Source organism: Sparus aurata, chromosome 20 (genome assembly GCF_900880675.1).
Source record: "Sparus aurata chromosome 20, fSpaAur1.1, whole genome shotgun sequence".
Classification (NCBI taxonomy): Eukaryota; Metazoa; Chordata; class Actinopteri; order Spariformes; family Sparidae; genus Sparus; species Sparus aurata.
Genome location: NC_044206.1, coordinates 3,491,103 through 3,515,655, shown reverse-complemented (window position 1 = coordinate 3,515,655; position 24,553 = coordinate 3,491,103). Strand labels below are relative to the sequence as shown.

The window sequence follows — 24,553 nt, the reverse complement described above, 5'->3', positions numbered from 1 at the left end:
GAGTTGGGACTGAATATGTGATGGATCCATAAGTCATATTTCGGAACATTTCTACGTTCTTAGTTAAATTACACTCGTCATAATCACTTGAAACAGTAAATATGTCTCCGTCCTTTTTCAAGCACTCCACTTATAGTTCTACTTACAGATCTTTCAACAGTTGGTCTTTGTGACAGAACACTGAAGGGAAGCATCAGTACCAGGAGGTTAACCTGTGGTGAAGATCACATAATGTTACCTGTTTTCCCTGCTCAGCCACAGTCAGGGCACTCTCCAGTTCATCCAGGTCTCTTCTGAGGCCGCTGCACTCGACCTCCAGACTATCCCTGTGGACGGACAGCTGGGATGAGCGGGCCTCCTCCTCCTGCAGACGGTCTGACAGGCTTGAAAGCTGCTGCTCCAGCTCACGCTGGGCCTTCTCCAGCTGGACACAGTGCTGCTCAGACGCCTGGGCACTCTCCTGCTCCTGGAGGACAACAAAGAGATGAACAGTTAGATATGGATCTACATACAATAATGAATGTGATGCCTTGTTACACATGGTATTTATACCATGTGTAACATTTATATATATATATATATATATATATATATATATATATATATATATATATATATATATATATATATATTTATATTTAAACAATATCTTTTCAGTCATGTACCATACAACACTTCCTGGTAAAATCTTAGCTAGTTAAAGCCTTTTACTTAAGTGCTTTTTCACTTTCACCATAATATTTTAACATTATATCTATACTTTTACTTAAGTATGACTTCTGGGTACTTTTGACAACACTGCCAGCGTACATGCTTGCAATTTTTTTTGTGTTATATTCCTGAAAGGTCAAAAAAATCTATCCAATCTTTAAATCCATTTCTCTTAGTTGCTTGTGCAATAACATAATGATATCTCCCTGCAACTTAATTGCACAATGCAACTGCACAATATTATGATTGTTGAATTAATACTTTAATTTCAATAATCAAACTGTAAACAGACTGTAGTTTTGGTGAAGAGTTGAAGTAGTTTACAGAGCGAAATAGAGTGAGGTCAAATGAGGTACAAAAACCAGAGAGCTTTAGTAAAAGACAGGAGGCTCAAGCATTGATTAAGAGATTAGCTGAATAAAAGTGGCTGAAGCAAAGAGACAATTAGGTCATACAAAGATGATCTTACCACAGGTTGTGCCACAAGATGAAACTTATCCTCCCTCAAGTCAGAAGAAACCTTCCCTTTATGTATTTGCAGTTGCCTTATTATAGTACAGCTGAAAAGGCAACATAGTGACGTACAGTTCTGACTTGATAAGCAAGTCCGACCAAACACCAGATCACTTAGTCAACAGCCGATCCATAACGGGAGTGAAAGGACCTGATTGTGAGAGCCTGCTCTGGTAACTGTTACTTTCTTTTGGACCAGTCATCATGGGCAAGGCATTTGGAACGAGCTAATAGCATACCCAAATATCTGGGCATTTGTGAAATGATCAGGCAACCACATTTCCATCTGCATTTATTTCCATAAAAGTGCATGGCTTGAGTTCTTTCCCTGCCTTTTCTGAAGCCTCCTCACGTCCTTGTGTCCTCGTGCTAAGTTATTTGCACCTTGAGGATTTTCACCAAGTGATAAGTGAACAGGTGTTGGCAGATATGACAAGAAAACAAGATCAATCACAGGTTCAACTCGCAAAAGACACAGAAAAATGCATGTGTCTGTACACATGCTCATGCACATACAAGACACACAAACACGCACACACGTACACAAAGGATGTAGTTGTACAGAACAAGACACACTTTTCAGGTATTGTGCTAGAAAACATTTGCTGTCTTCAAAGTCACCCTTATTTATTATTTTATTACATGACTTGTGAAAAATGGATAATTTACTCAGCAGTATACTATGTAGTAACCTGACATTTCTGACACTCGAACATCGACAAGTGTTGTAACTGAAAATGTCACATCTACTAAAGGCAAAGGAGTTTTAGATGATTAGGTGACTTTTTTTGTTCTGTTCTGGGAAGTTTGGAATGCATTTTGTCATGTACCCAGTACACCTAATATACTATATATCAGAACATTTATTAGAATTGTTATCTAAGTAAATGTCTCAGATATCTTTCAGTTTGTGCTCATGAAATAAACAGCATCTGGTGTGTACAACCCACTTCAGGTTTAAGCCCTGCCCAAACATACAAGGGTATCATAATGTTAGCGATTTGAAGACAATTAAGAAGAAAATTGTCATCAATTACTTAATAATGGTTAGATTTCATGTTTCAAGGTCCGGGTATATGTGCCTCCTCAGTGGAATAATTTACTGCAACATCTAACCCTGTTTCCACGAGGCACATCTACATCGCTGTGCGGCTACCACACTGATTGAAGCCGTTCTAGACCATGCTCGTGGTCCCACCAGATGCACCACAGCGCAAAACGCAAAATGTCTCTTTTGATGGAGCACACAGCAGCCATTACAAGCTGCACATAGTAGATCGAGCCAGGCAAGAAGTCAGACACAGGAACGGCATCGAGAATCCGGTAAATTAAAAAAATATATATTTAAAGTCTTAAACATTTGTGAAGTCTTAAACATTAATAACAGACGCAAATAAAACAGACAGAAAATATGTAGCCTGCTCATCCATGGTGTAAGTACAAATTTCAAATTTTTGAAATACACAATCTGAGCAAGACAACAACAACAGGCAGGCATAACGCTCCGCCTCTTATACTCTCCTGGTGGTATTAAGCCACGTGGAGAACAGAACAAAAGCTGGAATAGCGTGATCATTTCATCTCGCAAATCCATCTCAAGGCTACAAGCTATGCATTTGTGGCCAAACACACAGTGGTTTAATTCTTCAGTGTCTAATCAGGTGCTGCTGACAGCTGCAGGCATGGTTTAGATGAGACAGTGAGAGAATCGAAGGTTCCTTTCTAAAACAACAATGGGGTTAGCGTAGCTGCTTGAGCATCAGTTAAATCAGAACTGGAGAGTATACTCAATTGACAAAGGAGCAAAGAATGACTCTGAAGGCTTTTCTTACTGGACAGGATGGTTTCAGTGTTTTCTGCTAAAGCTAGCCCTTGATAGAAGGAGATGGTTTGTGCAATCACCTGCAAAGTATGTTTTTGTCCTGGCCCGTTTCCAAACTGTTTCTAGCAACATATTTCCAGATTTGTGTATCAAATCATCAGGCACGCCAGGTTAGGACTAGTTAAGTTAGCCTTTTAATTAGGGCTGTCAAAGTTAACACATTAATAACGCGTTGACGCAACATCCTCTTAACGCCGTTAATTTTTTTTTACGCGCGATTAACGCTCGGCATTTAAAAAAAAGAAACGCGCATTGTTTGATTTACGGCCGTCGGTGGCACCTGTAGTCTTGATCCAGAGGGTGGCAGAAGAATAAGAAAGGGAATCAGAAGAAGAAGAAGCAGGGTTGGCGTTCATGAAAAACACGGTGGACTGAAAAGCGAAAGTGAAAGGAAATGGAGAAAGGACTTATGAACGGCAAATTCACTTTCAAAACACTGCCAGATGGTTCGGTCGATAGGACAAAAGTTATCTGCATGTACTGTCGACGTGAAATGAGTTACCATTGAAGTACATCGAGTCTCAAATATAATTTGCAAGTCACATGGCAGATGCAGAGAGCCCACCACCCCCCTCGCCAAAAGCTGACATCACCATGTTTTGATCCCATTTAGGGTGAGGAGGTATTTTTTTAGCCTTTTATTTTCCTGCAATGATTTAAGTGTTGAAAAAACATTTTCATAAAGCAAGCATATTTGCCCTTTCTTATGTTGTTAAAAGTATTCAGAACATGAAAAAAATACATTAAAGTACATTTAGAACAGAAAAAAAAATTGCGATTAATTTGCAATTAATCGCGAGTTAACTATAGACAAGAAGCGATTAATCTCGATTAAAAAAATTAATCGTTTGACAGCCCTACTTTTAATGCAAATGTTAATTTAGCCTTGGTACCTAAACAGCACCATTTAGCCTTGTAAATGGTTCAGATGTAATCAAGCTACATTTACTTACAGTTAAATAGGTTTATTGACAACTTGAGATACTGAATGTCTGTTTAGACTATTTTGACCAGAGAATTCATAATTTCAACTTGGCAAACATTCATGCTCAAATCAGCTACACAAACTGTCATTACAAACCAGCAGGAGTTACCCACGGCTGCTAATCTGTGCTCCAGGGTGGTGCTATAGCTATCCCAAGCCAGTTCTTCAGGTTCTGGTTCTGGTCCAGGATTGGTATGGTTTCCATGTGCTTCCTCAGAGTCATCTGAGAGGGAGTGGCAACGCTGACGGCGCCTTGCAGACATCATCTTCACTCCAGTCTATACGCTCTCTTACTTTGCAGAGCTCACCTGTTTGGCAGTGTCCCAACTCGCCCACCTCTTCTGACAGTGTTTCCACGCTGCTGCACAGTTAATTATTCACTCCTCTGTCTCTTTCTTAGCTCTGCGTACAGCTGCTCTGGTTGTTCCAGGTGGGCTTCTGTAGGAGGAACAGTACTTCAGTCAGTGATGGTGCTCCACTCTGTGCTCTTCCAGCTGATCGTCTCTCTCACAGCACATCAACAGCTCTGCTCACCTTTGCCTTCCCTCCTCTTCTTGATCCGTCTACCTTATTTTTTCTCAACCCTCTCTCTCTGTGTGCCTTTGCTTTTTTGCTTTGCTCTCTTGCTCTGTCTCTCTTTCTTTCCTCTCAATCAACCATTCACCGACGCTTCATTTTACCGTACGTACTGCCTGCCCACAGCCTCTTTACTGCTTCAAGTCACTCTGTGCAGGTAATCTCTGCTTGGTCCAGTTTTCCTTCCTTACTGTTGTCTCCTCCCCCAGAAACAGGTGGCTCTCTCCACTCTCAGGGGATCCAAGGGGGTCCCACAGGGATGGTGGTTGGTGTAGGATGTCAGGTCAGGAGAAAGGACTTCAACGTTGTGCCACAGAGACGCAGCCCTCAGCTGTACCATCAAAGCCCAACCACAGAGAGACAAGAAATCAAGGGCAGTATTCCAGAGTCAAAAGTGCCTTTTCTCCTCTCGGTCTATATTATAATTGACATAAATGTCTTGTGCGCCTACACCCACATGGTCCCCCCACAAAGCCACGGCATTCATCCGAGCAAGAACAATGAGACATATTGTGCTTTAGACCCAAGTGTGGATGTTTTTCTTGAATGTGAATCTCAAGGACTAGACGAGGCATTTTCATATCTAGAGTTAACATCAAGGGTCACAAGATGGGACGATATTGAAGGTAGAATCAAACTTATTACTGTAATCCAATGATCTTGCAGTAGAAAATAGTAAAAAAAAAAAACAGTTTGTTCTTGACCGTGGAAACAGTTAAACACTAATTCAACCAACCATTTCTAATTTCAACCTCGTCAGATTGTGTTTGCTCAGACATCGTGGAAGCGTACATGTCTCTCCATCCAACTCTCCATTATTCTAAGCATGTTTGGAAAAAAGAGAAAAACTCAATTCAAGCTTGTGATAGTTCCATTTCCTAGAGATTTCACCACAGCTCATCACCATCAGGACCGCAGTAAATGGATGTGTATTTATCTTATATCGCTGTGTTGCTGTTGTTCCTACAATAGCAATATTATTGTTGCTCTGGGATCATTTCAACTTATGAAAAAGAGGCAAGTCCAAATGTGACACAAGCTGTTGTAGCTGAATGGGTTAAGTACAGGACTCTCAGCTAGGAGACTGAGGTTTTGGGGTTTGCACAATGTTACAGGAACATCAATTATGATGTTTCAAGAACACCAACAGCCCAGGAATTTCAGATCATGCAATGGATGTGACCCAGGTATGGCAGCTGAGTCATGAAAACAAAGCAAACACCATCTGCTGACGAAGACCACAAGACTAGATCAAAATCTCCAGCAAACTATAAATGTTTTTTTTATCCAACTACATTATCATCGTTTGGGACTTGTAGCATTGTTAAGTCAAAATAGAATTTGGAAGAATTCGAAAATATATACAACATGTGACCATAAAGAGTAACTTCATAGAAAGAACACCTCTAGTTACTAGACATGTACTTCTGTTCCAATGAATGGGTCTACAGAGAGCAATATATTTGTACTTTATGGGGTATCTACACATATAGACATACTTTTAAAACTATACACCTTTGTGATATATGCACTTTATCTTCATTATGTCAAGATACATGGAATGTGCAGAATTGAGAACGTACGGTCGCCATCCATTTCATCAGAAACTGCAGACAGAGAGGCCACCTGAGGCTCAAATGGCAGGTGCAATGATTTGAAAATGAGAAAACTATACAGTTTGTGTCGAGTTTACTCATAACACCGAGACAAATTCCTCTTTATTGGCTGTACAGAATTTGACAGCAGTAGTGATTCGCACTCTAGCCCAAAGACTGTAGAAAAGCAACCATTATGTCCTCTTTAAATTATATAAAGCTAGAATAACACTGACTCTAAAAACTGCCCAAAAGTGGACACAGTTATATGAGCAGGGATAAGCACTCTGCCAATGCCACTGAGCCATGGAAGACATCCAGACACTAAAGAAAAGCATGAACAGGATTTCAGAGAATTTTATTTTGACAATGTGGTCTGGGTTCTTGTGTGGAGAGGCAGCACAGAGACATCTCTTCATGTAACTCCCACTTGAGCTGGAGAAGCCAGAGACACTGAGCTGCCTCTCCAGACACCACTCAAGTCCGACAGCAACACTCTTGTATCTGACGAGAGGGCTGCCAGTGGATCAGATATGATCACATCAGATTCCATCATACCTACTCTGAGGCTTGGAACCAAGAAACGCTATGAAGAGAGGCCAATTTCCTGTTTACTCTGCTGTTCTTGAGTCATATTCATTCATTCATCAGGAGATGTGAATTTAGTTAATGCTGATTACAGAGTCGGAGGGTAATGTAAGACATGATAGTGTAGATGAAAGCATTACAGGAAAGCCCCCCGGTTACACAGATGATCCCTGACTATGTTTGACTGCTCCATGCTAAATGTAACCCATGTTCTGAGAGTCAGAGTTTATAATAGTACCTCTATGAGGTAAGAGGTAAGAAGCCTGGCATTTAATTTCCAGCTGCTGTTTAACTTCCTGAAGGCCAGATGAATGATAACACCGGAGGGAAGAGGGGGTTGTGGGCTCAGCTGCCGGATGTTCTTGATCTAAGATATTTACCACGAATCTTGTAAAGAAAACAAGACAAAAACAACCATAGTGGCTCTGTGAACGTACGTCTCCACAGGATCCATCATTCCCATGCTTTACATTCATTATCTGTATAAATAAGCAGCTGCGGTGTTGTGTTCTGAGGTCTAGGCTATGTGTCACAAGCCGTGTTGCTCAGGTGCTTCCAGACAGTGTTTGTACGGTTGATGAGGGTGTTTTCTTTGTTTGTAAAGTGTCCCATGCTGGGGATCAGTGCGACCATGTGTGTGCAAGAACAACACTGTGGACACAAACCATGAGGCTGTACTGAGAAACAGTCATGCTTTGCGTGACAAGATGTTCACAGTGACAAAGTCGACATGCTGATGTTTAGCACGTTTACTGTCTTTGTTTTCAGCCTTAGCTTGTTAACATGTGCACACACTGCACACAAAGTACAGAAGTTGATGGGAACGCAACTATATTTAGTGCAGCAAAGATCGACTGGTCCTCAGTATATCGTTAGAAAAGCTTCATTATTCATCACAAAGTCATGGTCATTTTTGTTTGGCATGGCTCACACAGGCTTACACAGAACAAGAACACTTTGTAAGTTTTAAGTTTAGTCATGTACATGCTATGTGAAAGTTGAATGTCTACTGTTTGGATAAGCTCACCGTTCTTGGTAATCATGTGCTTTAGTATGATATCCTCCTCTTCTATGCTTATTTGAAGTCTGTCTGCAGCCGCACCAAATCTGTTGAAACTGAATCACATCTGTGTGCTTGTGTCAGTGTAACACAATGATTCGCAGATATAATTCCGTGTTTGGATATCTGCCATACAACAGACATGAACGAACACATTACTGACTTTTCTCTTCAGAACTAAAGGTGACTGTCTCCTCTCACTTGAACAAATATAGCAAGCCCAGAAACTCTGCAGTATTTGGGTATCTCCAGCACACAGGCATCAGTTTGTTGTAAAGGAACTGCAGAGGGCAGTGATTATGTACAGGAACCAGCTGCAGCCAAATCTATGCAGGTTAGGCTGGTTTCCTGTGTTTGAAGTACTCAACAGTATCAGCAGCAAGTACATACAGCTACAATCATCTCTAAGGGGAAAATAAATGTCAACCAGTCACCACCCACACTGCTTTCAGTGAATGTACCCAGCTAGCAAGTTATTGTTCCAAAAATGTTCTGAGAATGCTACCAAGAATGTTCTCGTAATGTTTTCAGCGGGAAGTTTTCGTTCCCAGAATGTTCGAGGGTAACGTTCTCTAAAAACATTCCAAAAATGTTTTGTGATAACCTCCTTAAAATGTTCAGTGACAACATTGCTTGAACGTTATGCCCTAATGTTCTTGAAAACGTTCTCAGCGGGAAGTTTTCGTTAAGTTCCCAGAATGTTTGAGGATAACGTTCTCTAAAAACATTCGAAAAATGTTTTGTGATAACCTCCTTAAAATGTTCAGTGACAACATTATTTGAACGTTAGGCCCTAATGTTCTTGAAAACGTTCTCAGCGGGAAGTTTTCGTTAAGTTCCCAGAATGTTTGAGGATAACGTTCTCTAAAAACATTCCAAAAATGTTTTGTGATAACCTCCTTAATTCTGTCCATAAAAGTAATGAACAGAACCGGTGACAAAGGGCAGCCCTGCCGGAGTCCAACATGCACTGGGAACAGGTCTGACTTACTGCCGGCAATGCGAACCAGGCTCCTGCTCCGGCAGTACAGGGACCGCACGGCCCTTAACAGAGGGCCCCCGACCCCGTACTCCCGCAGCACCCCCCACAGTATGCCACGAGGGACACGGTCGAATGCCTTCTCCAAGTCCACAAAACACATGTGGACTGGTTGGGCAAACTCCCATGAACCCTCGAGCACCCTGCGGAGGGTATAGAGCTGGTCCAGTGTTCCACGGCCAGGACGAAAACCGCATTGTTCCTCCTGGATCCGAGGTTCGACTATCGGCCGAATTCTCCTCTCCAGTACCCTGGAATAGACTTTCCCGGGGAGGCTGAGGAGTGTGATCCCCCGATAGTTGGAGCACACCCTCCGGTCCCCCTTTTTAAATAGGGGGACCACCACCCCGGTCTGCCAGTCCAGAGGCACTGTCCCCGACTGCCACGCGATGCTGTAGAGACGTGTCAGCCAAGACAGCCCCACAACATCCAGAGACTTGAGGTACTCAGGGCGGATCTCATCCACCCCCGGTGCTTTGCCACTGAGGAGCTTACGGACTACCTCAGTGACTTCGGCCTGGGTGATGGATGGGTCAACCTCTGAGTCCCCAGCCTCTGCTTCCTCTATGGAAGGCGTGTCAGTGGGATTGAGGAGATCCTCGAAGTATTCCTTCCACCGCCCGACGATGTCCCCAGTCGAGGTCAACAGCTCCCCACCTCCACTGTAAACAGTGTTGGTGGAGGACTGCTTCCCCCTCCTGAGGCGCCGGATGGTTTGCCAGAATTTCTTCGAGGCCGACCGGTAGTCCTTCTCCATGGCCTCCCCGAACTCTTCCCAGACCCGAGTTTTTGCTTCCGAGACTGCCCGTGCTGCCGCACGCTTGGCCTGCCAGTACCCGTCAGCTGCCTCAGGAGTCCCCCGGGCCAGCCAGGCCCGGTAGGACTCCTTCTTCAGCTTGACGGCAACCCTTACTTCCGGGGTCCACCACCGGGTTCGGGGATTGCCGCCGCGACAGGCACCGGAGACCTTGCGGCCACAGCTCCGGACAGCCGCGTCAACAATGGAGGTGGAGAACATGGTCCATTCGGACTCTATGTCCCCAGCCTCCCTCGGGATCTGGTCAAAGCTCTCCCGGAGGTGGGAGTTAAAGATCTCCCTGGCAGAGGGTTCTGCCAAACGTTCCCAGCAGACCCTCACGATACGTTTGGGCCTGCCAGGTCTGTCCAGCTTCCTCCCCCGCCAGCGGATCCAACTCACCACCAGGTGGTGATCAGTTGACAGCTCAGCCCCTCTCTTCACCCGAGTGTCCAAGACATACGGCCGGAGGTCAGATGACACGACCACAAAGTCGATCATTGATCTCCGGCCTAGGGTGTCCTGGTGCCACGTGCACATATGGACACCCTTATGCTTGAACATGGTGTTCGTTATGGACAAACTGTGACTAGCACAGAAGTCCAGTAACAAAACACCACTCGGGTTCAGATGGGGGAGGCCGTTCCTCCCAATCACACCCCTCCAGGTAACACTGTCATCGCCCACGTGGGCGTTGAAGTCCCCCAGGAGAACGACGGAGTCCCCGGTTGGAGCACTCTCCAGTACCCCTCCCAGGGACTCCAAGAAGGCCGGGTACTCTGCACCGCTGTTCGGCCCATAAGCCGAGACAACCGTGAGAGCTCTATCCCCGACCCGAAGGCGCAGGGAAACGACCCTCTCGTTCACCGGGGAGAACTCCAACACATGGCGGCTGAGCTGGGGGGCTATAAGCAAGCCTACACCAGCTCGCCGCCTCTCGCCGCGGGCAACTCCAGAGTGGAAGAGAGTCCAGCCTCTCTCAAGGAGTTGGGTTCCAGAGCCCAGGCTGTGCGTGGAGGTGAGCCCGACTATTTCTAGTCGGTACCGCTCAACCTCCCGCACCAGCTCAGGCTCTTTCCCCCCAGTGAGGTGACATTCCATGTCCCCATGGCTAGAGTCCCCATCCGGGGATCGGGCCCCCGCCCACGACCGCCACCCATATCCCTCTGCACCGGCCCCTTCTGAACCCTCCCGCGAGTGGTGAGCCCACGGGAGGGCGGGCCCACGTTGCTCGTTCGGGCTGCGCCCGGCCGGGTCCCGTGGGCAGAGACCCGGCCACCAGGCGCTCGCCTGCGAGCCCCAACCCCAGGCCTGGCTCCAGGGTGGGGCCCCGGTGACGCCGATCCGGGCGACGTGCACGTCCTTGGTAGTATAACTTTCATCAGGGGCGAGTGAACCGATCTTAGTCTGACCCGTCACCTAGGACCTGTTTGCCTTGGGAGACCCTACCAGGGGCATTAAGCCCCGGACAACATAGCTCCTAGGATCATTCAGGTGCTCAAACCCCTCCACCACGATAAGGTGCCGGTTCAAGGAGGAGTACCCTTAGGCCTCCTCTATCAAATGGAAGGTACAGTAGTGTAAGTCGGAGTCTTGGGCGCCTATTTTTCCAAATGAACTTTGTAAGAGTTTTTTTCATATCTTGGAAGAAATTAGGAGGGGGCGGGAGCGGGATTGACTGGAACAGATACAGGAATTTGGGAAGGACATTCATCTTGAAAGCATTTATACGTCCAATCTCGGACAAGGGAAGTGAGATCCATCTGCTTAGAGATTCTTTAACTTTTAAAATAACTGGATCGTAATTGGCAGAGACTAATGAGTTTAGATTGGGAGTAATAAAGATACCAAGGTACCTGAAACCTTGAGGCGTGTTCATAAACGGGTGCTGGACTGTAGGATGGAGCCTTTCCCGCTCATTGAGGAAGAGAACAGAGGATTTAGTTTTGTTAACTCTGTAACCTGAGAATTTCCCAAACCTATTAATCACATCAGCAAGGGCTGAGAAAGACTGCTCCAAGTTTGTCAAGAAGAGTAATGTATCATCTGCAAACAAGGCTATACGATGCTCTACTTCTGCAACCTGGATTCCTTTAATAATAGAGTGATTTCTAATGGAAATGGCAAAGGGTTCTAATGCTAAAATAAAAAGCAGGGGGGATAGGGGGCAACCCTGTCGGGTCCCACGATGGAGTTAAATGGCTTGGAAATAATGTTAATTCTTTATTTTTTATTAGGGCCTGAGCAGGGAACCTGCAAGGACCCTATTGTTTTTCAAATGATTCTTTATTATTTTTTTCTTTGTCTCAAACGATTGCATTTTTCACTGCCTGAACATACCCCAAAACTCATCAAACTTGGAATATAAGTCACACATGGCGAAAAATTTTATAATCTATTGTCGTCCTGAATTTCCACCTCTAGGTGGCGCTGTTATTAAGGAAAGTGCGTTTTGGCTAATAACTCCCATATCCTTTTCGGCACATTCAAAAACCTTATATCCACGCGTTCAGTGAATTGTGCTGAGTCTCGTGGTATAGGCCACGCCCATTTCCGCCTCCGTTTTTTTCGCTACGTTGCCAATGAAACTTGGCACACACCATCTGTGGACCCTCCTGGCAAAAAGTTATCAAAAGAGTTTTAATAGGACAATTAATTTTAAAGTTATTAAAGAACAACTTTCTGCAGATTTGGTTCAAAACAGGAAGTGTTGCATATCTCCACAATGGTCAGGTCTTATGACATTAAACTCAGGTTACTACTTCCCCATGAACCCCTGAGGCCCTGTGCAAAATTTTAGGCGATGGCCACAAGGTGGCACTCTTTAAATTGATGTATTTTATATCTCCACATCAGTTCATCGGATTAACACGAAACTTAGTACATTTATTGTCAGTGCCTTCCTGAGGACATCTGACTAAGGGTTTAACGATCTGCCACTAGGTGGCACTCTGGTGGCCATCTAATTTAATATTTGGCACTGTGCCCGCACCATTACACTTATGGAAATTAAATTCATAGAGGTGCTATAGAATGGCCCCTGTGACTCACACACCAAAAATGACCAGCAGGTGGCGCTATTTTCAATGCAAAAGCGTTTTTCGCTCATAACTCCCACTTAATATGTTGCACATTATTAAACCTCATCCCTGTGTGTTCCCTGCATTCAGCTGAATTGTTTGGCGTAGGCCACTCCCACTTTTGCGCTAACTTTCCATTCGCAAAATCGCAACAAATGAAAAACGTACTTTTTTGAACTCCTCCTAGGCAATTTGAGCGATTTGCACCAAACTTTGCGTGATGCCTCTGTGGACCCGCCTGACAAAAAGCTATCAAAAGAATTTTGATAGACCAAAAGAGGCCCAAAATATAAAACAACAAATTCCTGTACATTGTGTTCAAAACAGACATTCTTTCGTATTTTCACCAAATACATTCCTATTACCACAACACTTTTCCCAATTGTGTTCCATGGCCTGATAAGGGTTTGTGCAAAACTGGTGCAAATCGGCCCATAGGTGGCGCTCTGGTGGCAGTCTAATTACTGTGAATGGAATTAAATGGGGAAATCTTAAAATCCTCTTGAAAACTCATCTAATTTCAACCTCTCCTTGTCCCTAATACTTTGAGCTACAGACACAATTCCAACTTTTAAAGAGTCAGAAGACCTCAAACTATTGGGCATGTATTCAGTTTTTAAAAATCTTTTACGGTTTTCAAATCATCACAGTTTTAGTTTTAAGGATTTTTAGGCCGTCTTGTGATTTTATCAATCTATACATATTTTGGTGATAACCATTACTTTTTTTCAAAAATGGCAGGGGTTTGGGAGGCATTTTCCCATTCATTCTTATGGAGACATTTTCAACTTTGGTTATGCTACTGCTCCGGCATATGTGCAGCCAGAGAAACTGTTTTTACACCTGTTAAAGCTCTTTCAGCCCTCTTACTTTCTAGCTTTTCTGCCTTTTCAGCTTTGTAAATATTCATCTTTCTTCCTTGTCACCTGCTGCAGCTTTCATCATGTAGCAGGTGACATCTCACATCCCATTAGTTAATCAGTTCTTCTCTGACCTGGCTGGTTTCTCTGGATTTTTTATAAGATCTCCCGAGAGAACCAGTGTGCTTGGGTGGCACACAGACTCCCAAGAGCAAGGACAGTAAGATGGGACTTCCATATCTGTGCTGTGAAGACTGTGTTTGAGCACAAAGGTGACATCATGCAGTGTTTTGAAACCATCAGGGGAGTTTGAGCCTACCACTCTGCGGGAAGCTGTAGGGTTTGTGAGGCTACTGGACGATGATACTTTATGCTTCTTCCTGAAACTATGTCATTGCATGATGCCTCGTGTGGACATTTTCTTCAGCCAGCTCAAGAAGCGAACCATCGACTCAGTCTTTGTCCAGGGAATCATGCAGCAGTTCACACAGCTTTTCTGACTTCAGCATACATTATTTAATACCGGCAATAGCAGTCCACCGAATTATAAAGGAACGACTTCCTCAGCAGAAGGTGTTGCGTGAACAAGCCCCGACGGCAGCAAGCCCCGGCAGCAGCATGCCCCGATGTGGCGGATTGCGAGGGCCCGTTCATCGCTGCTTGCAGCTTTAATTTAGTTTGGATTAAAGTCAATTACCCTCCCTACAGTCATGCTTGCTTAGCTAAAAGTATAAAAACCAAATCAACAATAAACGACCTATGTGAAAAAGAGAGGAGCAAAGCTCAAAGCACAGGCAGAATTAAAAGTTTAGAGAGTTTAAACCTTAGATATCCCTGTAAGTGGTTTCCTAGTTGGTCCAACACACATTATCATGTAATTTTTTGGCCTAGACTTTCGCCTAATACTCACCTCAAAGTCGATCTCTCCTTTCCAATTTGTTCATACACTGAAGTTCTTCCTTTGCCTTACCATTGGAAATCAAGTCAGTCTTCCATTCCCCAGCCTCTCCTCCCCTCTCCACCCTCATTCATCTCTCCCTGCCAGTCTTTTGTCCCACAGTTTGCCTTGGGCCTCAGAAACTTCAGAGCCAGTCCAGATTGAAAGTGTTTCCACATGCAGAACTGGGGCATCTGGATAGCTCTGCAGGAACGCTCCACATTTATTTCCCATTAGCAGTAATTGAGGGTTAAACAGTGGACTTTTCTCTGTTTATAACCATTTGTATCAAAGATGATTGGAACATCAGAAGAAATTAAGAAAAATCATTTGTTTTCCTCCTATTCTTGCAGTGGTAATCCTCAAATTCCTCAATCAGTCAAAGTGTTTGTGTTGTTATTTTTACACTGCACTTCTGCGGTTCATTGCAAAGTGTGGGTGGGACTGTCACGTCTCTTTCCTGTGGTTTTTCTGAGTTTTCCCTTCATGGCACTTTTTGTAAGACTATGGGATGGCAACCACTTTGGTCCAAACTAAATTATCTCGACAACTGTTGAATGGATTATCATTAATTTTGGTACAGACATTCAGTCCTCCTCAGGAGGATTTGTATTAACTTTGGTGAACCCCTAACACCATCACTAGGTCAGTTGTGTTTTTGTCCAAACCTTTGGTTATTGCCAACTACCTGCAAAACTACTTAGCAAATGTAAGCATGCTAACACACAGGACTAAACATAGTTAGCATTACAGGCCGACCTACTAATACACAGTGTAGTAGCACTGTCACTTCAAGAAAGTTGCTTAACTAGCTGTTAACATTTAGCCCATGGTGATGGAGAAGCTACTTTGAAAGCACAGCATGGCAAACTACCAACAACTTCACACTGGTAGAAGTTGAACTAGAGCAAAGCCACCCCTACAGGGAGAAATATAGTTTGGTCAACCAAAGCTTATTAGAGGAACATAGTAAAGACTACTTTGGTAAACAAAAAAAAATTATACCAAATATAATAAAAAAAAAAACATTCCAGTAAAAAATGCCTCTCAGCTGAGATAGTAGCAAGAAGTGCCTGCTTGTTCACACATCACACATAAACCAAATAAATACGTACCCTAGCTGTCAATCGAAAAGTGCAAGAAATGGTTTTGTAAACCATGTCCATGTCCCCTCCGAGACTACAGTCCAGCTGGTGGTAAGGCACCAAGCAGGATTACTCACTTAACAAGGAAACTCCGGAGATAGCATGCATTTGTAAATAAACTGTAATAATGAGAACGATTTAAATTGCAGTGGAGATGGTATGGTAATATAAAAAGGAACAATCATTCCTTTTCTCTTATGGCCTTAAAGTGTCTGTAATCTTAGGATAACTACATAAAAAAATAGCCAAAAAATAATTTAGCGACTAAAGTCGGAACATCCTCATACCTTAATGACTTACGAGATTAATCACCATACTCGGCTCCCAAAACAAAATGACAGACACACAGGACCTTTATACGCTTGCCTCATAGTGAGGTTTAGGAAAACATCGTGGTCTGGGTTAAAGGAACTGTTACTGTTGTACCTTTATTTAGGAACATATGTATGTTACATACATACTTTAGGTTACATGACGTACTACTTTAGTAAGTTAACATCACATCTATATAAATGCGTTGGTGAGTGCTCAATTGATGAGTACAGCATGCCTGGCAATGCGCTTTCGCACCACTTATTTCCAGTAGGCTTTAGATGAGCATAAAAGCTCAAATACTCACAATTTTTTTCACATAGTGCGGAGTCACACTGCCCAACAATGCCACACCTGGGTCATGGTGCCTTTAAAGCATTTTTGAAATGTAAAGTTGGAAATATAAGATGCTTCCAGTGAATCATACAGCTAACATAACATGTTTTCACACCTGGATTTTATCACCACAGCATAATATATTTTCTTTCTGGAAAGGACTCTTTCATACAAATCAATTACTTTTATGTATTTAAAAAAAGAATGTCGGCCTGACGGGACACTGTTGACCTATGCAGAAATGCATTAAGGTTGATTAAAAAGCAGGAATTCATAGTCCCTTTAATAGATGTGTGAAAAATCCCTCCAGCCTCAGCAAATGACAGGATCATGAGGAATAGGACAAACTTCCCCTGGAAAACTGGAAGGTTTCCTATAGGCAGCAACAGAACTAAATAGCTCTGACAAGGGGTCACATTTCCTACTGCAGTCAAATCAGAGGGGCTCCAAGCTATGAATTCTGCTGGCTGCTCCATCTCCTCCACAGGTTAACGTCATTATTTATGGCTGGATAATCTAAGCAGTGAAGAAAAGAAACGGTTGGAGCCAGAGCACACCTGGTGATTTTGATAAAATGTTGGGGGGGGGCGGAGTTGTCTGGAAAAGGGCAATACAGGAAAGTAAGTAAAAGGAGTGAGTAGTTAAAGGTTAACACTTTACCTCTATTGAAATAAAAGATTGCATAAAAAAGTAGTAGAGTAGTTACAATCTTAAACCCCTCAATTTTTAGACTGACTTGTCATGATATCAGTAAGGAAAAAGAACACATCCAGGAGTTTGGATCATCAAGTTTAAGTCATTGTACAAAAATCCTCGAATTTACTACCACTCTGATTTAAACTGAAAGTACAGACCTATTCAAGGTCAACGTATTCAAAGGCACATGCAGACAAAGATCAGCAGTGACACATGAATTTGTCATATCCAGACGGCAGTAAAATAGAGAGTGAAGGTTTACAATGTATTCCATTGAAGCCTTCTGAAGAGTCTGCTAAGGCACTCAGCACCAGTAATGACCAAATCCCGTGGGCAACCCTGGAGCGCTTTCCACAAACACTGGCAGCAGCAGTGCCGCTCCACACAATCTCACACAAATCCTCTGCCTCCAGGAGAGAATCCCTCAAATTGGGACATCCACTCACTTTTGGAAAATGAGACAACCGCTCAGATAAAATGATGCCTGTCATCAACATAACATTATTTTCAAGATTCCTGAATAAGGCATTATAAAAAGCAATTTATTTTACTTAAATCTTCACTTTCAAGCAGTGTTGGGCACGTTACTTTAAAAAAGTAATTAGTTATAGTTACTAGTTACTTCTCCCAAAAAGTAACTGAGTTAGTAACAGAATTACTCCACTATAAAAGTAACTAGTTACCAGGAAAAGTAACTATTGCGTTACTTTTAATTATTCCCCCTTTTGAGCTCGGCATTCATTTTAGTGTACTCGGCATCCATGTATTTAGAAAATGTCTTCCTGCATGGCGGACCGGCACCTGTTCTCCCCGATATTTTTGCCAGTAAGTGCTCTGAAGGAGTCTGAGTCAGCTGTTGATAACAGGAGCATGTTCTCAACAACATACCATGCCTATCATTGCATTCAGTTCAGTCTGTGTCAAGGTTTTGTGAAGCTGGAGCAGAAAAATCCATCTGTAGCTGCTCAGACAGCTCCGTGTCCTTCTTTGTTAGCGGAGCTCACATTAGCCACACCTGGCCTGCTGTCATCATCGACAGTGTCAACAACGGTGGTTTTTGCCACTAGTTTTGTAGAAGCGTGGGCTGTTGAGAGATGATTCATTAGATTAGAGTTGCTTACAAAGGACGTAGACAAAAGAGATTAAAGTAGTGTCTGTACTTCCACTTTGAAAACGTTAACTTTCCCTCATGACTCGCCATTGCTACAGCTCTCCACTAGTTTGTGTGTGCGAGACTGCTGTGTGCGTGTGTGGTTTGTGTGTAAACTGAACACTGCCTCTGATTGGCTTACGAACTCTCTACCTTAGAGAGCCAATCACCATCACTTATGCGGTTGTCCCGCCCCTCCCCCCTCCCTCGCCAAGCTAAAAAAATTAATAAAATAAAACAGCTTTGCAGCTCCGGTGGCTGAGAGCCGAGTCGGATGACAACAGCTTCAATGAGCAGCTTCAGTTTGTAACACGCCACATTTAATAGTCGGTAATGGTAACGGCGCTGTAACGATGGAAATAGTAATTAGTTAGATTACCTGTTACTGAAAAAAGTAACGCCATTAGTAACGCCGTTTATTGTAACGGCGTTACTCTGACTGTCGTTTGTTCTTAGACACAGAACGGCATCTTGGAATACCCGGCCTTCTTGGAGTCCTTGATTGGTGTTATGGAAATGGTTCCATCAGCACTCCATAGCTCTTCCGGGGGACTTCAATGCTCATGTGGGCAACAATGGAGAAACCTGGAGGGGAAAGTTTGGGAGGAATGGTCTGCCTGATCTAAACCTGATCCCAGATAAGAGGAAGAAAATGTTTGGATGGTTGAATAAATACAAATAAAATTTGGTTTTAGGTTGGGTATACTTTTATGCACTAATTGAATGCCAGCACTAAGTCTTTTTCTCGAACATGTCAGTTATTTATGTAGTGTATGGTTTTATGTCAACAGTTAAATCTGGAGTTATCTAATATTTTCTAGTCAAGCATGGAAGTTCACTTTTAACCTCTGGGTTCATGTAACAAAGAGCTTTATTAACTAGCTTGCAGAGATATCTTGAAAATTTGGTCATGAAGTTTTTGTTATATGACACTTGATGCAACCTGAGTCATCCCTGTTCACTATATGAGGACCGTCTGAAGAGGTCCGAAGGTTTAAATTAAGTAATTGGACCCTTGAGCTTTGATTATTTAACATACAGTGTATGTTCTATTTCTGTCAGTTTCTTTAAAGAACTCCCATTAAAACAGACAGAACAGCAATTCCTTTCTCAGTTTCCTCACATGTTTCTCAATACCTTCTGATCTGTAGCACTCATCCTCAGGCCCATATCTTCGATCTTTGAGGACAAAGTTTACTCAAAAACTTGAAATACATATTTCTCTTCTTAGCTGTTGTGCTATTTTCCCATCGAGATAGTTTTCAAGATGATCCACGGACATTGTTGCAGGCAGGTTGATGTAGGATCCATTCTCTATTTACTGAACTTAACCATATCACTGTTTAACAGGAAGTCTGCATGTACTCATGGATGTGAAGCCTGTTCTCAGGATGTAAACCAGAGCTCTCACACCAAATCTACATCTCTTAAGCTACTACATGCTAGGTTGTTTACAAACTAGTCCATATCTTTTCTTGCCATTCAGGGGTCCGTTTCACAATGCAGGTTCAACAAACTCTGAGTCTAACCCTGAACTCTGAGTTGATCTACTCTGAGATAGGAAACTCTGAGTTTTCGGTTCCAGAACAGCTGATTTGAGTTAGTTTGATCAACTCGGAGTAGTTTCACCTGGAGTTAAGCGCGTGCACCACAAGTTTAAAAAGACAGCATCAATGGAGCCCCGATTCGACGAGTCACCATGGCAGCGGGGAAGAGGAGGGCTACGTTTTTCACCCCACTGGAATTGTAAATATTAATGCGCTCATACGGTGAGTTTGAGCACGTTTTTAGAAGGAAGTGTATCACCACTGCAGCAGCAAAAGTGAGGGAGACGGCGTCGGAGAACATTGCTGCTCGGGTCAGTGCGTAAGTTTAAATGTAGTCCTTTGCAATCACCATAATATTACAGGGGAAAACTGCTTGAGTGGTAGCCTATTAATTTATTTCATTTAGGTGCAATCCCGCAGGGGAGAAGCGCACTTGGCAGCAGCTTAAGATGAAACATAAAAACATTGTTCAAACAGGTAAGACCTCGGCATAATCTCATGGGGGTACCTCATTTTGATCATGTTTTACATTGTAAAGTAAATATTAAGTGGCTGTTTGACTGTACAGTTGTTTTATCCCCAACATATAATGCTGTTTTCACACACATAAATGTCTTCTCATCTATAATCATGTTAAATAATTAAGCCTATTTAAACTAACACAGACTTCTACTCAGCCAACAGAAAGAAAGCAGATGCCCGTAAAACGTGTGGTGGCCCAGCACCGCCACCTCTAACGGAGGCAGAGGAGCTGAAAATGATAAAGATGGGTAGTAGCTGTTTCAGGGCAAGGCACACTTTTCTGACCGCTCTGCATACAGTTGCCTTGCTCAAGTGCTCTGCATCTCCAACGTTGTATAAAAAACTCCCATTTGCAAAAAAACGCAGCGCAACACACAATATCTGCTGGGATGTGAGAGCATGACTTCGGTTGGTAATGTTGGAAATGTAAGGACGGATAAGGTTGTGTATGTAAATGCAAGAACATCTATGCGCGGTCTGATAATCGTCTCCCTCACGAATATTTAATTCTCTGCGCAGTAATGCTGCACCTTCATCCACGGGATCATTATCAAAAGGACATGCCATGGTAGTGAAAATAGTCGCCACCTAATATAACTTCTAATGTAGGCCTACTGACTGATTTTTACAATGATTTTCTCAAAAAACAGACGGCAGAACTATACTACGCCAAAACTCGCCTGCTGACTGAATGAATGAGGAAATCAAATACCGTGTGTGGCTGAAAGAGGGCGGAGACAGAGAGAAACTCGAGGTTTGTTGAGAAAAACCTGGTCCCGACCAGGTTAGGTTCATAGAGTATGTTACCATGGTAACTGACCGAGAGCTTAAGTTACCTCTCTGTGAAACAGGCTAGAGTTACCCCTCTTTGTCTGGTTTGAGTTACCTCCCTTTGTGAAACAGAAAACTCAGCGTTTCCCTCATTTCAGGGTTAACAGACTCAGAGTTTTCACTAAACCTGCTTTGTGAAATGGACCCCTGGTCAGTAAATGTGTAGTGGGTATGTCAGACCTTAACAAATAACAACAGCCGTCTTTGGCAGGAAGCAGACAGCCAATCCTCCTTAGAATACAACCACACAGAACAAATCTGCAAGCAGCTGATTATGACTTTTATGTTATGTAGATCCCACATCTCACCAACTCTTGCATCCCTTCATTGGCTCCCAGTAAAATACAGAATAGACTTCAAGACACTACTCCTCACATACAAGGCCCTTCATGGTCCTGCCCCTCCCTGCCCCGAACGTTTCTTTCCAAACACAACTAGATACCTTTTGTGCCTAAACCTAACCATGTAGTTTTAGTGCCGAAACCCAACCATGTAGTTTTAGTGCCGAAACCCAATGCCGTAGTTTTTGTGCTGAAACCTAACCAAGTAGTTTGGTGTCTAAACCTGACAAAGTACTTTCAATGCACACCATTAGTGTCTAAACCCAACCAAGTACTATTTTTGTCTTAACCCAACCAAGTCATTTTAGCGTCTGAACCTTACCAAGTACTTTAAGGGCCTGAATTACTAAAGGTTTGCGTGTGTAAAAACGTGTGCAAACTTGATTGCGCGCGCAAACACATTACACATACATGTTGAAGCTGATCTACTAACCTGACGCAACGAGGATTGCATCCCTCAAATGGGCAAAATAGCATGCGCAATCCATTTAGCGTGTTTGCCTTAATGAATATGTAAATATGGGCGTCTCTGCCAGAACACGCAAAATATTGGGAGGAGTAGATGCAAATAGATTAATTTAGCGCACACAATGTGATTTACCAAACCTGGAACTAATTGCATTCGCTGATTTTGCGTCTTTATTTAGCACGTTTGAAAGTCATGTATTAACTGGAACAGCTTTACGCACACATGGCTGCAGTCGTTGTAGCAAGGAGAAGGCATAGGCACAACGAAAGGCAACGGAGAATACAAGTCTTTTCTGCTCGCGTCAACATTTTTGGAATGACTGAAGAAAAAATAATAGAGACAAATCGCCTTTCCAGCGATGCCATCTTGGAGCTTCTGGAGGAGCTAAGGGCTGATTTGGAGCCAGTCACAAGGAGGAGTCATGCAATCTCCTGTATGGCAAAACTCCTGTCAACTTTGCATTTCCTTGCATCTGGATCATTCCAGCGCACTGTGGCTACCAGTGCTGGCATCTCCCAGAGCAGTTTTTCCAGTGTGCTGTCTCACGTATTAAATGCCATGTCACGCAGAATGGGACGGTACATAAAATTCCCACGCACTCCGGACACATTAGATGCCACAAAACGGGGCTTTTGTGCGGTTGCTGGCTTCCCCAAAATTATTATTATTATTTTTCACACAATTAAACAAGGAGAAAAACACATTGATCAAACATAACATAGAATATATTGTGGCCCATAGGCAGTATAGCCTTACTATCTCTAACCAAACAAAACAAACAAAAACAGACACCAAAAAACGAAAACCCAGCCTAAATTTAAACAAAATGAATGTTGAAATTGCCATTATCTATTTTCTTTCCATTTCCGCAGGTTGCGCTGGTGTCCACTAGTGCGTAACGCGCGTCCATCTCCTCCTGCGATCTCCCCTCCCTCTCCCGGCTGCTCAGACAAAACACCACTGGTGTTTAATGACCTCCCGACTCTCTGTACGCCATCCTCGATCCCTTTTGCCAGGGCATTGATGGCCATCGTCAGCCCAGATACAGCACTGACCAGCTGCCTGCTGTGCGTAACGATGGCCAGGTGTCCCACCTGAGCACGCGCGTCACAGAGGCCACAGCTCGCACCTCCTGTGCAATGGAGTGTCACCCGTCTTCAAGTGCCACAGACTGCTTTTTCTGTTGCTGCAGTAGCTCAATGTCAATGTCTTCAGCTGCACGCTTTCGGGGCTCTGCAAAGGTGCCTATTGCTCTGGGCTGACTTGAGGTGTGCGGCGGGGATGGCTTTCAAAAACCAACAAAAAAATTATGATTGTTATGTTATTTGTAAAGATCACCTTGTAAGAATAACACTAAAAAATGCTGTTTCATTATGTCAAGTGTTTGCACAAAGTAAATGTATCCAACTAAAAACATAAATGACTAAAAACCCATTTTACGTGTACAACAACTTTTGTTTCATCATATGGAAAAACATCTTGTGATGCTGTAAAATGAAACGCACACACTTCTGCGTCACTTTTGGAAAATATAATCCTCTGAGATTTGCAGAAGCAAAAATACTTTTGCAGCCTAAATTATGAAATTACGCATTTTCAGTCCATATTCAACTAAACGTTAACACAGGAAGCACATTCTTTTTCCTTTTTTTTTGGCACATATCTGAATAAATTAAATGTATCCAATAAAAGAAATGCGTGTTTGTGCTATTATGGGCATACCTTGCTCTGCAGTTTCTGGCTCAAGGGTGTCAAATCCTTGAATTCCTACAATCTTTTCATTGGAGAAAGTCAGCACCTGCTGCTCAACTGAAGACAGGGGGATGTCCTCTGCCGGTCCACCACCTGTTTTATTTGCCGAGGTTTTATTATAAGCCATCTTTTCCTTTGCTATTTACATCTTGCCATCTCTTAACTTCATCGGCCGTTCTTCTTGTTTTGCTGACAGCATTGACTTTGTCACAGATATCCTCCCATATCGTGTTTCTCCTGGATATATTAATGTTTCTTTGTTGTAACTCATGAATATGTTTGTTTGCCTCCTCCACTAACACCTCCAATTCAGTGGCTTCAAATTTCAACTTTCATTGTGCCCACTACCCAGAGGAAACGAAAATTGGAAGAGATCTCAGTAGTGTCTCATTCATTTCTCCTAGACAACTATGAGATCTATGTGAGACCAAAGTGAGGCTGTGGCTGATTTCTCCTGTTTCTCAGTTGTTTCTCCTGAGACACAGGTGCACAAAATCTCAACTTGGGCTCCTTGAAAGTTCCAAAGGAGATCTCATGAAGCTCTCAATAAAGTCTCAGATTGTCTCAACTCTTGTGTCTCTATTTGATCTCAGGCAGAGACATCAGAGAGGTCTCTTTATGAAATCGATCTATTCTCATCCCAGTCTCCTCAATTCATGTATCTCAGGTTGATCAAACAGGTGCGCAAAATCTCACCTTGGGCTCCCTGTAAGTTTCAAAGGAGATCTCATGAAGCTCCCAATGAAGTCTCAGATTGACTCAACTCTTGTGTCTCTTTTTGATCTCGAGCAGAGACATCAGAGAGGTCTCTTTATGAAATCGATCTACTC

At 43.2% G+C, this 24,553-nt stretch overlaps 1 protein-coding gene across 3 annotated transcripts in view; it reads right to left on the bottom strand.

Annotated features, from left to right (window-relative positions):
• The window catches only part of LOC115570869 (putative uncharacterized protein MYH16), a 77,208-nt gene that overhangs the window by 39,471 nt on the left and 13,184 nt on the right, over positions 1-24,553 (bottom strand). For 2 of the 3 annotated variants that reach the window (XM_030399644.1, XM_030399643.1), the window contains exon 2: positions 239-466. In XM_030399644.1, coding sequence (XP_030255504.1) covers positions 239-466 — 228 coding nt within the window. Of the gene's footprint in view, positions 1-238; positions 467-4,204; positions 4,997-24,553 lie in introns of those variants that run through there. The other variant, XM_030399642.1, reaches the window with a different exon arrangement.